The 13,895-nt window shown below is 37.8% G+C and overlaps 1 protein-coding gene across 1 annotated transcript; it reads left to right on the top strand.

Moving 5' to 3' along the window:
• Nucleotides 1-10,390: 10,390 nt before the first annotated feature.
• Nucleotides 10,391-11,332, top strand: Or5p66 (olfactory receptor family 5 subfamily P member 66). The gene has a single exon (NM_001000222.1). It carries the CDS (start codon nt 10,391-10,393, stop codon nt 11,330-11,332), a length of 942 nt encoding a protein of 313 aa, NP_001000222.1.
• Nucleotides 11,333-13,895: the final 2,563 nt, after the last annotated feature.

Genomic DNA, 13,895 nt, shown 5'->3' with positions numbered 1-13,895 from the left:
GAACCATACAATGTGAATAGAGCTTGGTTGGAAAGTGTTTGAAATTTGGTTAGTGTTCAGTGGCCAATCTCTTGTAATAAAACAGCATCAAAAATAGAGTAAATGACTCCACAAAATTAAGATTAGCAGTGGTTTGACTAGATTTTCAAAGTGAAGATTACTTTCTACCATTCTCTATGAAAAAAATAAATTCAAAACTTTGTGAGGTAAGAAGTGTGAGATAACAGTGATTACTTGAGGAGTAGTCATTTTTTCTCGCAGATTCTTGATAACAATATATATACCTCTGGCTATAAGAATTAAGTATGTGTGGGGAAGAAAGCTGACCACCCAGGAGTACAGGCATCTTGAGGCTTCAGGACAGACTGCCACCTCTGCATACCTCGGCCCACATCCCTGGTCCAAGAGGAAACTGCATAGTGCCTCTTGACACAGAGATATAGGAACAGACAGCCACTGGTACCCACGGTTCTGGTCTACAACCAGGACCAAGCTAAATCGGCCAAAGAGCTCCCTGAACCCAAATCCCATGGGGGAGAGAGCTGGACCCTCAGAGCTGAAGTCAGAGGAGAATACCCTTTGCCAACTGTCCAGACCCAAGAGGGAATTGCATAGTGTCAACTGTGCCCACAGGGTGCAAGGATCTTCACGAGCAATTAGGGGCAGGACCCTTTGAATCCTGCCTGCTCCTAGAGCTGGAAGACAGTCTCCAGGAGTGCCAACACACATGAAATCAGAGCATCTGTTCTTAGGAAAGGCTGAAAGAAAACAGGAAAACAATTCGACAGGAATGCTGATACAAAGGCTGACAGCAGAGTCAAGTCACTCTCAGAAAAAGCAAGACAAGCAAACACTAGAGACAACCTAATGACTAGAGGCAAGTGCAGGAACCTAAGCAAGAGAAACCAAGAATACTTGGCATCCTCAGAGCCAAGTTCTCCCACCAAAGAAAACACTGGATATCCAAACACACCAGAAAATCAATATTCAGATTTAAAATCACATTTTTGGAAAATGATGGAAGACTTTAAGAAAGACATAAAGAAATGCAGGAAAACACAAGTAAACAAGTAGAAGCCCTTAGCAAGAAAACACAAAAATTCCAGAAAGAATTACAGGAAAACACAACCAAACAGGTGAAGGAATTGAAAATGGAAATAGAAACAATAAAGGAAGCACAAAGGAAGACAACTCTGGAGATAGAAAACCTAGGAAGAGACAAGGAGCCTTAGATACAAGCATCACCAACAAAATACAAGAGATAGAAGAGAGAATCTCAGAGGCAGAAGATACCATAGAAAACATGGACACAACTGTCAAAGATAATATAAAAGGCAAAAAGCTCCTAGGCCAAAACATACAGGAAATCCAGGACACAATGAGAAGATCAAACCTAAGAATAATAGGTATAGAAGAAACTGAAGACTCCTAACTTAAAGGGCCAGTAAATATATTCAACAAAATTATAGAAGAAAGATTCCCTAAACTAAAGAAAGAGATGCCCATAAATATACAAGCAGCTCACAGAACTCCAAATAGGTTGAACCAGAAGAGAAATCCCTCCAGTAACATAATAGTTAAAACACTGAATGCACAAAACAAAGAAAGAATATTAAAAGCAGTAAGGGAAAAAGGTCAAGTGATATATAAAGGCAGAACTGTAAGAATTACACCAGACTTCTCACCAGAGACTATGAAAGTCAGAAGATCCTGGACAGATGTCATACAGACCCAAAGAGAACACAAATGCCAGCTTAAGTTACTGTATCCAGCAAAACGTTCAATTAACATAGATGGAGAAACCAAGGTATTCGGTGACAACACCAATTTTACACAAGATTTTTAAACAAATACAGCTGTACAAAGGATAATTGATGGAAAACTCTAACACAAGGAGAGAAACTACACCATACAGAAAGCAAGAATATAATTTCCTTGCAATGAGTCCAAAAGAGAAACAAACAAACATAATTCCACCTCTAACAACGAAAATAACAGGAAGCGGCAATCACTATTCCTTAATATCTCCCAACATCAGTGGACTCAATTCCCCAATAAAAAGACATAGACTAACAGCATGGATACATAAAGAGGACCCAGCATTTTGCTGCATGCAGGAAACACACCTGAAACAAAGGCAGACACTACCTAAGATTAAATGGCTGGAAAACAACTTTCCAAGCAAATGGCCTGAAGAAACAAGCTGGAGTTTCCATTCTAATATCAAATAAAATTGACTTTCAACCAAATGTCATTAAAAAATAAGGAAGGACTCTTCATATTCATCAAAGGAAAAATCCACCAAGATGAACTCTCAATCCTAAACACGTATGCCCCAAATACAAGGGCACCTACATACGTAAAAGAAACCTTACTAAAGCTCAAAGCACACATTGGCACCTAATAGTAGGAGATTTCAACACCCCACTCTCATCACTGGACAGATCATGGAAACAGAAATTAAACAAAGACATAGAGAAACTAACAGAAGTTAAGAACCGAGAGGATTTAACAGATATTTATAAAACATTCTATCAAAAAAGAAAAAAAAAGGATATACCATTTTCTCAGCCCCTTATTGAACCTTCTCCAAAACTGACCATATAATCAGTCACAAAACAGGACTCAACAGATACAGGAAGACAGAAATAATCCCAGGCATCCTATCAGATCACCATGCAATAAGACTGGTCTTCAATAAAAATAATAATGACAGAAAGTCCATATATACATGGAAGTTGAACAATACTCTTCTCAAGGAAAACTTGGTCAAGGAAGAAATAAAGAAAGAAATTAAAGACTTCTTAATATTTAATGAAAATGAAGATACAACTTTCCCAAACTTATGGAACACAAAGAAAGCAGTACTAAGAGGAAAACTCATAGTTCTGAGTGTCTGCAAAAAGAAACAGGAGAGTGCATATGTCAGCAGCTTGACAGAACAACTTAAAGCTCTAGAACAAAAAGAAATAAATAAACCCAAGAGGAGTAGAAGGCAGGAAATAATCAAACATAGAGCTGAAATCAACCAAGTAGAAACGAAAAATACTATATAAAGAATCAACAAAAGCAGGAGCTGGTTCTTTGAGAAAATCAACAAGATATTTAAACCATTAGCCAGAATAACTAGAGGTCACAGAGAGTGTATCCAAATTAAGAAAATCAGAAATGAAAAGGGAGACATAACAACAGAATCTGAAGGAATTAAAAAAAATCATCAGATCCTACTTCAAAAGCCTATATTCAACAAAACTGGAAAATCTGGAGGAAATGGACAATTTTCTAGAAAGATATAAGGTATCATAGTTAAATCAGGAACAAACAAACCATGTAAACAAATCCATAACTCCTAAAGAAATAGAATCAGTTATTAAAAGTCTCCCATACAAAAAGAGCCCAGATCCAGATGGGTTCAGTGTAGAATTCTATCAGACCTTCATAGAAGACCTCATACATATACCGTCCAAACTATTCCACACAATTGAGACAGACAGAGAACTACCAAATTCCTTCTATGAAGCCACAATTACTGTTATACCTAAACCACAGAGAAAGAGAAATTCAGACCAATTTCCCTTATGAATATTGATGCAAAAATAAGCAAACAAATTCTTGCAAACCAAATCCAAGAAAACTTCAAAACAATCATCCATCATGATCAAGTAGGCTTCACCCCCAGGCAGGGGTGGTTAATATATGAAAATCCATCAATGTAATTAACTATGTAAACAAACTCAAAGATAAGAATCACATGGTGGACCAACTTTTCTGCTCCAAGTGACCTGCCTTGTGGACTTAGGACACACAGAGGCAAAATTCCTCTGGGACAGGACACTTCTGGTTTTTAGCTGGAGCCCCAACCTCGCTGATCCCAGCCCAATGCTCACTGCTCCCAAACCCTTTGGGAGAGAGAGCTCACCGCCTGGACAGGTGGGCACTCTTGAGACTGCAGAGCACGAGATACCAACAATACTGCCCACCCCTGCCAAATCCCTGCCCCAAGAGGAAACTGTATACAGCCTCTGAGAACTGGAAAATAGGGACACTCAAGCGGCAGGTCCGCCGCAGTCCAGACACCGCCCCGACCTGAAGGGACCTATCAACAGTTCTCTGCACCCAAATCCCGTGAGAGGGAGAGTTAAACCTTCAGAGGGACAGACACGCCTGGGAAGATAGAAGAGATCTGCCCATGTTTCTGACTCCAGAGGAAAAAACCTAACGCCATGTTGGACCCCGGTGCACAGGGGCTCTGAGAAAAGATAGCACAGTCCCTTCCTGGTTGCGGCCCTCACAGAGACCTCAAAAGCAGCCCCCCACAAGCAACTTGAGCCGCGGGACCACAGGTAAGACAAACTTTTCTGCTCCAAGCTACCTGCCTGGTAGACTCAGGACATAGGACCACAGAACAGCTGAAGACCAGTAGACGGGAAAGACTACACACCCAAAATGACACCCTTCATAATAGTTCCAAATACTATAAAATACCTCGGTGTGACTTTAACCAAGCAAGTGAAAGATCTGTATGATAAGAACTTCAAGCCTCTGAAGAAAGACATTGAAGAAGACTTCAGAAGATGGAAATACCTCCCATGCTCATGGATAGGCAGGATTTATATAGTAAAAATGGCCATTTTAACAAAAGCAATCTACAGATTCAAAGCAATCTCCATCAAAACACCAATCCAATTCTTCAGAGAGTTAGACGGAAGAATTTGCAAATTCATCTGGAATAACAAAAAAACCCAGGATAGCTAAAACTATCCTCAACAATAAAAGGACTTCTGGGGGAATGACTATCCCTGAACTCAAGCAGTATTACAAAGCAATAGTGATAAAAACTGCATGGTGTTGGTACAGAGACAGACAGATAGACCAGTAGAATAGAATTGAAGACCCAAAAATGAACCCACACACCTATGGTCACTTGATTTTTGACAAAGGAGCCAAAACCATCCAATGGAAAAAAGATAGCATTTTCAGCAAATGGTGCTGGTTCAACTGGAGGTCAGCATGTAGAAGAATGCAGATTGATCCATGCTTATCACCCTTTACAAAGCTTTAGTTCAAGTGGATCAAGGACCTCCACATCAAACCAGATACACTCAAACTAATAGAAGAAAAATTGGGGAAGAATCTCGAACACATGGGCACTGGAGAAAATTTCCTGAACAAAACACCAATGGCTTATGCTCTACGATCATGAATCAACAAATGGGATCTCATAAAACTGCAAAGCTTCTGTAAGGCAAAGGACACTGTGGTTAGGACAAAATGACAACCAACAGATTGGGAAAAGATCTTTACCAATCCTACAACAGATAGAAGGCTTATATCCAAAATATACAAAGAACTCAAGAAATTAGACTACAGGGAGACAAATAACCCTATTAAAAAATGAAGTTCAGAGCTAAACAAAGAATTCACAGCTGAGGAATGCTGAATGGCTGAGAAACACCTAAAGAAATGTTCAACATCTTTAGTCATAAGGGAAATGTAAATCAAAACAACCCTGAGATTTCACCTCACACTGGAAAGAATGGCTAAGATCAAAAACTCAGGTGACAGCAAATGCTGGCAAGGATGGGGAGAAAGAGGAAGACTTTCCTCCATTGTTGGTGGGATTGCAGACTGGTACAACCATTCTGGAAATCAGTCTGGAGGTTCCTCAGAAAATTGGACATTGAACTACCTGAGGACCCAGCTATACCTCTCTTGGGCATATACCCAAAAGATGCCCCAACATATAACAAAGACATGTGCTCCACTATGTTCATAGCAGCCTTATTTATAATAGTCAGAAGCTGAAAAGAACCCAGATGCCCTTCAACAGAGGAATGGATACAGAAAATGTGGTATATCTACAAAATCGAATATTACTCAGCTATCAAAAACAATGACGTTATAAAATTCATAGGCAAATGGATGGAATTTGAAAATATCATCCTGAGTGAGGTAACCCAATCACAGAAAAACACACATGGTATGTACTCATTGATAAGTGGCTATTAGTCCAAATGCTTAAATTACCCAAGATTCACAGAACACATGAAACTCAAGAAGGATGACCAAAACACAAATGCATCACTCCTTTTTTAAAAGGGGAACAATACCCTTGGGAGGGAATACGAAGGCAAAGTTTAGAACAGAGACTGAAGGAACGCCCGTTCAGATCCTGCCCCACATGTGGCCCATACATATACAGCCACCACACTAGATAAGATGGATGAAGCAAAGAAGTGGAGGCTGACAGGAACAGGATGTAGATCTCTCCTGAGAGACACAGCCAGAATACAGCAAATACATAGGTGAATGCCAGCATTAAACCACTGAACTGAGAATGGGACCTCCACTGAAGGAATCTTAGGACTGAAAGAGCTTGAATGGGCTTGAGACCTCAAATGAACAACAATGCCAACCAACCAGAGCTTCCAGGGACTAAGCCACTACCCAAAGACTATACATGGACTGACCCTGGGCTCCACCTCATAGGTAACAATGAATAGCCTAGTAAGAGCACCAGTGGAAGGGGGAGCCTTTGGTCCTGCCAAGACTGTTCAACCCCAGTGAACGTGATTGTTCGAGGGATTGTGGTAATAGGGGGAGGACGGGGAGGGGAACACCCATAGATAAGGGGAAGGGGGGTTAGGGGCATGTTGGCCTGGAAACCAGGAACGGGAATAACAATCGAATTGTAAATAAGAAATACCCAAGTTAATAAAGAAGAAAAAGAAAAGAAAAGAAAAGAAAAGAAAAGAAAAGAAAAGAACATCACTGAGGTGAAATGTTCTGGGACATGTTTTTTGAAAGTACAAATGAGTTATATTCCAGATTTAGCCAAGGTTTTGACTCGTGTTTCAGATAGCCTTGGTAGTGTGCAAGAATCTTCCACATAGTACTATTTTTCATGGTATGAAGATGCCATAGAGAAGAGTGAGAAGTCAGGAGAGGCCAGTGATGAAGGTACAGCCTCAGTTGCAGTTGACAGCCTGAAACTGAAGGGTTCATACAAAGAAGTTGAGGCTTGGCACCATGAATAAAGGCTATGAGAGGCTATTGCTAAAGAGTACCTGCAGTGGAAGACCCCAGCATATTGGAGATGCCAGTACCATGGGATGATTATCAAGAACAAGAGCAATAGTGGAGTAGAGTCAATCAGACCCTGAAGTGCTACAATGGCTGAGTTGGAGACATAACCCAAGTGCTTTTCAGGAGTCTATAATTCATGTGTGGATCCTAGATACTGGAACAGGAACTGTAAAGTTGAGTTCCTTTGAAACTCCAAGATGAAAGATGTGCCAAAGCTGTGGGGTACTTGTCAAGGAAAGTTGCTAATGGAGAGTAGAACCAGTCTAAAAGAAATAATCTGTTTAATTCAACAAAATTGAAAGGAGATAGATATCAGACATGCAGATGCAGAATTTGGAGTTTGCCTAGTTGGTTTTTGGTCTTGATTTGATCCAGTATTTCCTCACTATGATGTTTTAAAATAGTATTATCTATCCTGTGTCACGATATATTGGAAGTATGTGATCTGATCTTTTATTTTGATTTTTTAAGTGATTACATTTAAGAAATTACAAAAATCTCAGAGGAGACTAAACATTCGACTGTTAACATTGTTGAGAAATTTATAGACTTTGGAGGCTTTTTAAGTTGAATACATGTATTTTGCATTATGCTATGACTAGGCATGGCCCCCATAACTCATATGTTTGAGTAATTAATTGTATGGGGAAGAGGGGTGGAATGTGTTGATTTGAATATAATTGGCCCATGGGAAGTGGTATTAATAGAACATATTTCCTTGTTGGAATAAGTGTGGCCTTTTTGGATGAAGCATGTTACTGTGTAGGTGAACTTTGAAGACTTTCAAGTTCATATTCAACCCAATGTGGAATGAAAGCCTACTCCTGGCTGTCTGTGGAAGATAGTCTCCTCTTGGCTGCCTTCAGATAAGTATGTAGAACTCTCAGCAGCTTTTGCAGTACTAAGTATGCTTATGTGAAATCATGCTTCCTACAATGATGGAAATAGACTGAAACATTAAGCCAGCTCTAATTAAATGTTTGCCTTTATAATTGTTGCTTTGGTCAAGGTGTCTCTTCACAATAATAACATCCTAAGCAAGATAGTTCCTAAGAAAGGGCATTACATCACTCACTACAATACTCACACAAATGAAGATACTGATGAAAGAAAATGTTGTCTATTTAAAGCTCACTATCAAGTAAAATAAAATATAAAACTAACGTAGAACCAACAGTTACCAGAGATAATTCATTACTGTATACTGCTAATAATTTATCAAATAAAGACGCACCAATTTTCACATAAAAGAAAAATGTCAGATTGCATGCTGGAAAATTGTGTTTGTGGGTAATAAATGACTTATTTTCATCTGATATAGCAGTCCCTGGAGATTGGGATTCACATTTGAATCCCAAGACTCTTCAGAGACTTACACTCCATGGCTAACAATGCTTGTGGGAAATATCTAGAAGGCTATAAAACCATCTTATAATTATCTTGACTTTCTTACTTTAAAATGAATCCTTATTTCAAAAGGTAAGTGTACTACTGACTTCCCTCCACCATTTAAGAATTTGTTCTTTAAATATATATATCTATATATATATATTTGTATGTTCTTTGAAAATATGTATATAGTATATTCAAAAAATATAGTTGGGAAATCAGTCAGGTGTAATCAAGAAAAAGTTAATTAAATCAACTGTGTGTCATAGTCCATTTCCTGTAAATAAATAGCATTCAAATATTTATTATTAAACCAATACTAAAAAGAGTGGAAACCCATGGTCTCTAATAGCATGGAAGCTTAATGATCAAGGAAAGGCATGATAAATTTACTAGTTTTCACATAGGTTGGTAATTGTAAGTCAAATATCTCCTGAAAGTAAAGACTCTGTTCCCTGTCTATATTCTCTTGCATCACAGGCTCCAGGCACCATTGAAAAACACAAGATTATAGGACTGGAATTCCCAAGACAAGAGAGTCAGTTTGCTTCTAACAGGGTATACATAAGTAAACATAAGATTGTGGGTTGAATGTTTACTGCTTGTCTCTATAGGCAATCATATTATTTCATTCCACTGTATTTCATCTAAAAAATGCCATATTAGGAAAGGATTTGGTGACTCTGTGAATAGGCACATACTAATTATATAGGAAATAGTAGTCACATTTTCCAAGTGATTAGAATGATAGTACAAAGAATTTGATAAAACATTGATCTAGTTAGTGTTTAAAGTATTTAATAAATTTATCATTGCTTCTTGCATTTATAATTTAATTATGAATTATTTGTTATCTCTTTCTAGTTCTTGCAAGAAATCTTAAAAAATGACCTTAATATAGTCAGGTAACTAGTAATCTGGATGATCCATGTTCCTAAACAATGACCCCGTTTGGTAACCAAAAGCTAAATTGTTGCTTTTTCCAAATTACAACATACTCTTCAAGAGTATACATCAGTGGACCCATAGCTCCCACTACACATGTAGCAGAGGACTTCCCTATCTGGCTTCAGTGGAAGGAGAGACATCTGGTTCTGTGCAGGCTTGTTACTCCAGCAAAGAGGGATGCTAGAGGGGTGAGATGCAGAATGGGTGGGTGAGGTAGCAAAGGAATCTAGGAGGCAAAGGAAAGGACAGATTGGATGGTGAGTTCATGGAGGGAAGGCCAGGAAGGGGGACAACATTTGAAATGTAAATAAATAAAATAATTAGTGAAAAATAAGACCTGTTCTTCACTTTATTGCCACTCTTAATTTATAGAGTACTAAGAGCAAATTGAATTTGTTCTGCCTTAGGGTGGTTCATATTCTCATTCTAGTGCTTCTTATATAAAGTTTGTTTACTAGATATTTTTCAAATCACACATTTTATAAACTATGCATTTTAATCAACAAGAGTCTAATATTATTATGGAAATGGCAATGAGCACCATATTAAACCCAATACAGTAATTGGGGAAGAATTGTTAAATGTCAGAAATTACTAAAGTCTTCATTATAAATTTTACATTTGTAAAATTTAATTTTTCTTCTACATATGATAACATTATGATTTTCATAAGTCTTATACTAACACACTTAGTTTTAAATCTATAGGTATATATTATATATAAACTATAAATTAAATGTAAATTATTTATAGGAAATTTCTAGGATTTAATTTTGAAATTTTTGATAGATTCCATACAGAAAAATATATGAACACTAAGCATCCAATGTAACACAACAATTATGTGTTTTAAATGACATATCTATAATTACTTCAATCTGTGTTAATAAAAATGCAGACAAATTTAAAAATCCCTTCCTGTACTGTCTCTATCACAGCCTGGATATAGCAACAGCTGCACTGTTTCATGGCTTTTCTGGAAAGGAACCACACTGTTGTGACAGAGTTCATTTTATTGGGATTAACAGATGACCCAGTCCTTAGACTCCTCCTTTTCACCATCATCCTGTGCATTTACCTGGTGACTGTGTCTGGGAACCTCAGTACAATCCTTCTCATCAGAGTCTCTCCCCAGCTCCATCACCCCATGTACTTTTTTCTCAGCCACTTGGCTTCTGTTGACATAGGAATTTCATCTTCTGTCACACCTAATATGCTTGTCAATTTCTTAGTGAAGAGAAATACCATTTCCTACCTTGGATGTGGCATCCAGCTCAGCTCAGCTGCTTTCTTTGGTGCAACTGAATGCTTTCTTCTAGCTGCCATGGCTTATGATCGCTTCATGGCAATCTGTAACCCACTGCTTTATTCAACCAAGATGTCCGCACAAGTCTGTATGCAGTTGATTGTAGGATCCTATGTTTGTGGGTTTCTTAATGCATCCTCCTTTCTAATTTCCTTCTTTTCTCTCCTCTTCTGTGGACAAAGTACAGTCAATGATTTTTTCTGTGATTTTGCTCCTTTAGCTGAACTCTCCTGTTCTGATGTGAGTGTCTCTGTAGTTGTTATCTCATTTTCAGCTGGCTCAGTTACTATGATTACAGCACTTGTCATAGCCATCTCCTATTCCTACATCCTCATCACCATCCTCAAGATGCGCTCCACTGAGGGTCGCCAGAAAGCTTTCTCAACCTGCACCTCCCACCTCACTGCTGTCACTTTATTCTATGGAACAGTTACATTCATCTATGTGATGCCTAAGTCCAGCTATTCAATGGACCAGAACAAAGTAATATCTGTGTTCTACATGGTGGTGGTCCCCATGTTGAACCCACTTATCTACAGCCTTAGGAGCAATGAGATTAAGGGTGCCCTGAAGAGACATTTTGGTAGGAAAACATTCTCTTAGATATGTCTTCAAATGCATTACATTGTCACACACTACACAGTAATAATATAACATAGATATTGTATTAAATGGAAAATGCATTTTGATGGGTGAATACATGTTATGATTCAGACTTAACCAGACTTCGAGTTTGGTAGTAAATGTACAGAGTATGTATTCATACATCATTTAGTAAAGCATATATTCTTACAGTTATACCTAATAAATTTCATGTGTAGTCAAAATTTTTACACAAAAATATCAAAATTATAATCGTATTTTAAAATAATTCACTGCCATATAAAAATCATTGACCAAATAATTTTTAAGTCCTTTTCCATTGTCAATAACAGCCATCCTTAAGCATGTATCATAACTATTGCTGGAATGAAGCACATCTACAGAGAAAATGATGAGGTGCAGTAGGCCATAAAATTACTGGAGATATTTTTATTTCAGTATAGCATCTATTTCAATAGTGCTTACTACAGGGGTTGGGGATTTAGCTCAGTGGTAGAGCGCTTGCCTAGCATGCGCAAGGCCCTGGGTTCGGTCCCCAGCTCTGAAAAATAGAAAAAAAAATAGTGCTTACTACATCATAGGCATTAGATCTATCTTTCAATACTTTATCGCCAACAGTGGATGTTTCTAGGAAGTGTCCCATGTGGTAGCAATGATATACTTCCAAAAAGTATGCTACCACAGGAAACATTTTGATTTTAATTATGCGAGTGGAATCCATAGCTTGGCAGTATCAATGTATTCCTAAGCCATAGTCCTGAAAATGCCTGAGAGTCTTTGTCTTTATATGTTAATGCCTTCCATAACTGAATATCATTCTGTCCAACTTATTTCCTTATACTTAGGGACCTCATCGTTGGATCAGTTCATTTCTTTAGGAATAAAAAGATTATTTTCTTTCTCCTCATTTTCTGTGGTGCTATTTTACCAGCAAGTTTATAGCTTTGAGACCCATGTTGGTCTACTTCTGTTCATTGCCAGGTGACCTCTTTCACAATAAATAGTGCCAATAAGAAAGTTAATTTACTACATCAATTTAACTGTGATGTTGTTTTCAGATATGTTATCCAATACTAATACAGGCAAACCTTGGATGATAGGAATCCAAGCATACTTGAATAAAGCAGATATTCTCTCAGAGTGAATGGCATTTTCTGATCCATTCACAGAGAGAAGGGTCAGTGTCTGAAAGAAGTGTGTTCCAGTGTGACTTTGAATTATAAGCCGTAGCACCACCTCCTATTGGTATATTAAAGGTGTGCACCTACCCTGTAGAATTAAAACTGAGCAGTTTTGCAATTTTCTGGAGAATTTTTATCTAACTTTCATTCTGTATTTGAATTATATGAGGCAGTCCAATAAAATTTTCAAGAAATATTGGATGTGTGAATGTGTATGTGTACATATTTATATACACTTGTATGTGTTTCCATATTGCATAGTTTTGTTACTCTGTGGTCACCTAATACAACAGTTCACTAGATTTTTATTTCTATCCCTCAAACTCTAATTCAGTCTATGAGTATCATCCACAGCCGTGACTTTAAATAAATTATATTATTTTATAAGATTCTGAACTTTTGGATTTGGTAATTTGTTTTCTTGGGGTTTTTTTGTCTTCTGATTATTTATCTTTTATCACATTTATAGTTGACAAAGATCTTAATTTACTTTCTGGGAATCCTCTGCACTTGACTGATTGTTTAATTTCTGGTACAATATCTTTAGAGTTTGATTAGGTCATACTTGTCAATTGTTGGCATTAATTCACAGGCAAATGGAGTTCTACTTGGAAATTATTTTCATGTACCTACATCTTGGAGTAAACAATGTTTTCTTTAAGCAATTTCAGAGTTCCGGGGCCCACCTTCATGTGTTTTAATCCATTAGGAGTTGATTTTGTTCAGGTGATAGATGTGGGTCAACATTTGTTTACCAGTTCCACAAATTCTGCACCACCTTTGCCCCAGGACTTCTTGCAGACAAGACAGATTGTACATTTAGGGTTTGGTGGCTGGGTTATTGTCCAGATTTCATTTTTTGTAGCTTACAGGTCATGACAAAGAGACTACAATATAGGAGTGAAAACTTCAAGCCTGTACCAGCTCAAATTCTATGTTCAGTGAGCTGTGTAGAAGTTCCATTTAGAAATGGAATTCCATTGTCACTTTTCAAAGAACTACCTTCTGTTATAGTATCACCCTTGGTTATTTGGGTATTTTCATGGAACCTCCTCAGCCAACAAGTAAACCAAATATAACCCATTTCTACCACCAGAACACTTTATAGCCTCAATTACTAGTTGTCCTCACTAGGGTCATCCTTATAGATTTCAGGAACTTTTTCAGTGCACCATATTTCCGTACTTATCCTCCAAAGTTCCCAATTCTAGCTGTCATTCACCTACTTTTTCATTATTTTTCCTACCACCTGATATCTTCTAGTCTCATCCCCACCCACCATCAGTTTACCTGCAGAATCTATTCTTTTAACCCTGTCTAGAGAGGTCCAAGCTTCTTCCCCATAGACTTCCCCATTATTTACATTCTCTAACTACAAATTG

The sequence above is a fragment of the Rattus norvegicus genome, chromosome 1 (assembly GCF_036323735.1).
Source record: "Rattus norvegicus strain BN/NHsdMcwi chromosome 1, GRCr8, whole genome shotgun sequence".
Classification (NCBI taxonomy): domain Eukaryota; kingdom Metazoa; phylum Chordata; class Mammalia; order Rodentia; family Muridae; genus Rattus; species Rattus norvegicus.
Note: the sequence above shows the minus strand (reverse complement) of the source record. Positions and strands in the feature narration are given on the sequence as shown.

What these genes read in the sequence shown, in the direction of transcription:
- Or5p66 (NM_001000222.1), top strand. Translation starts at nt 10,391, where the DNA reads ATGGCTTTTCTGGAAAGGAACCACACTGTTGTGACAGAGTTCATTTTA.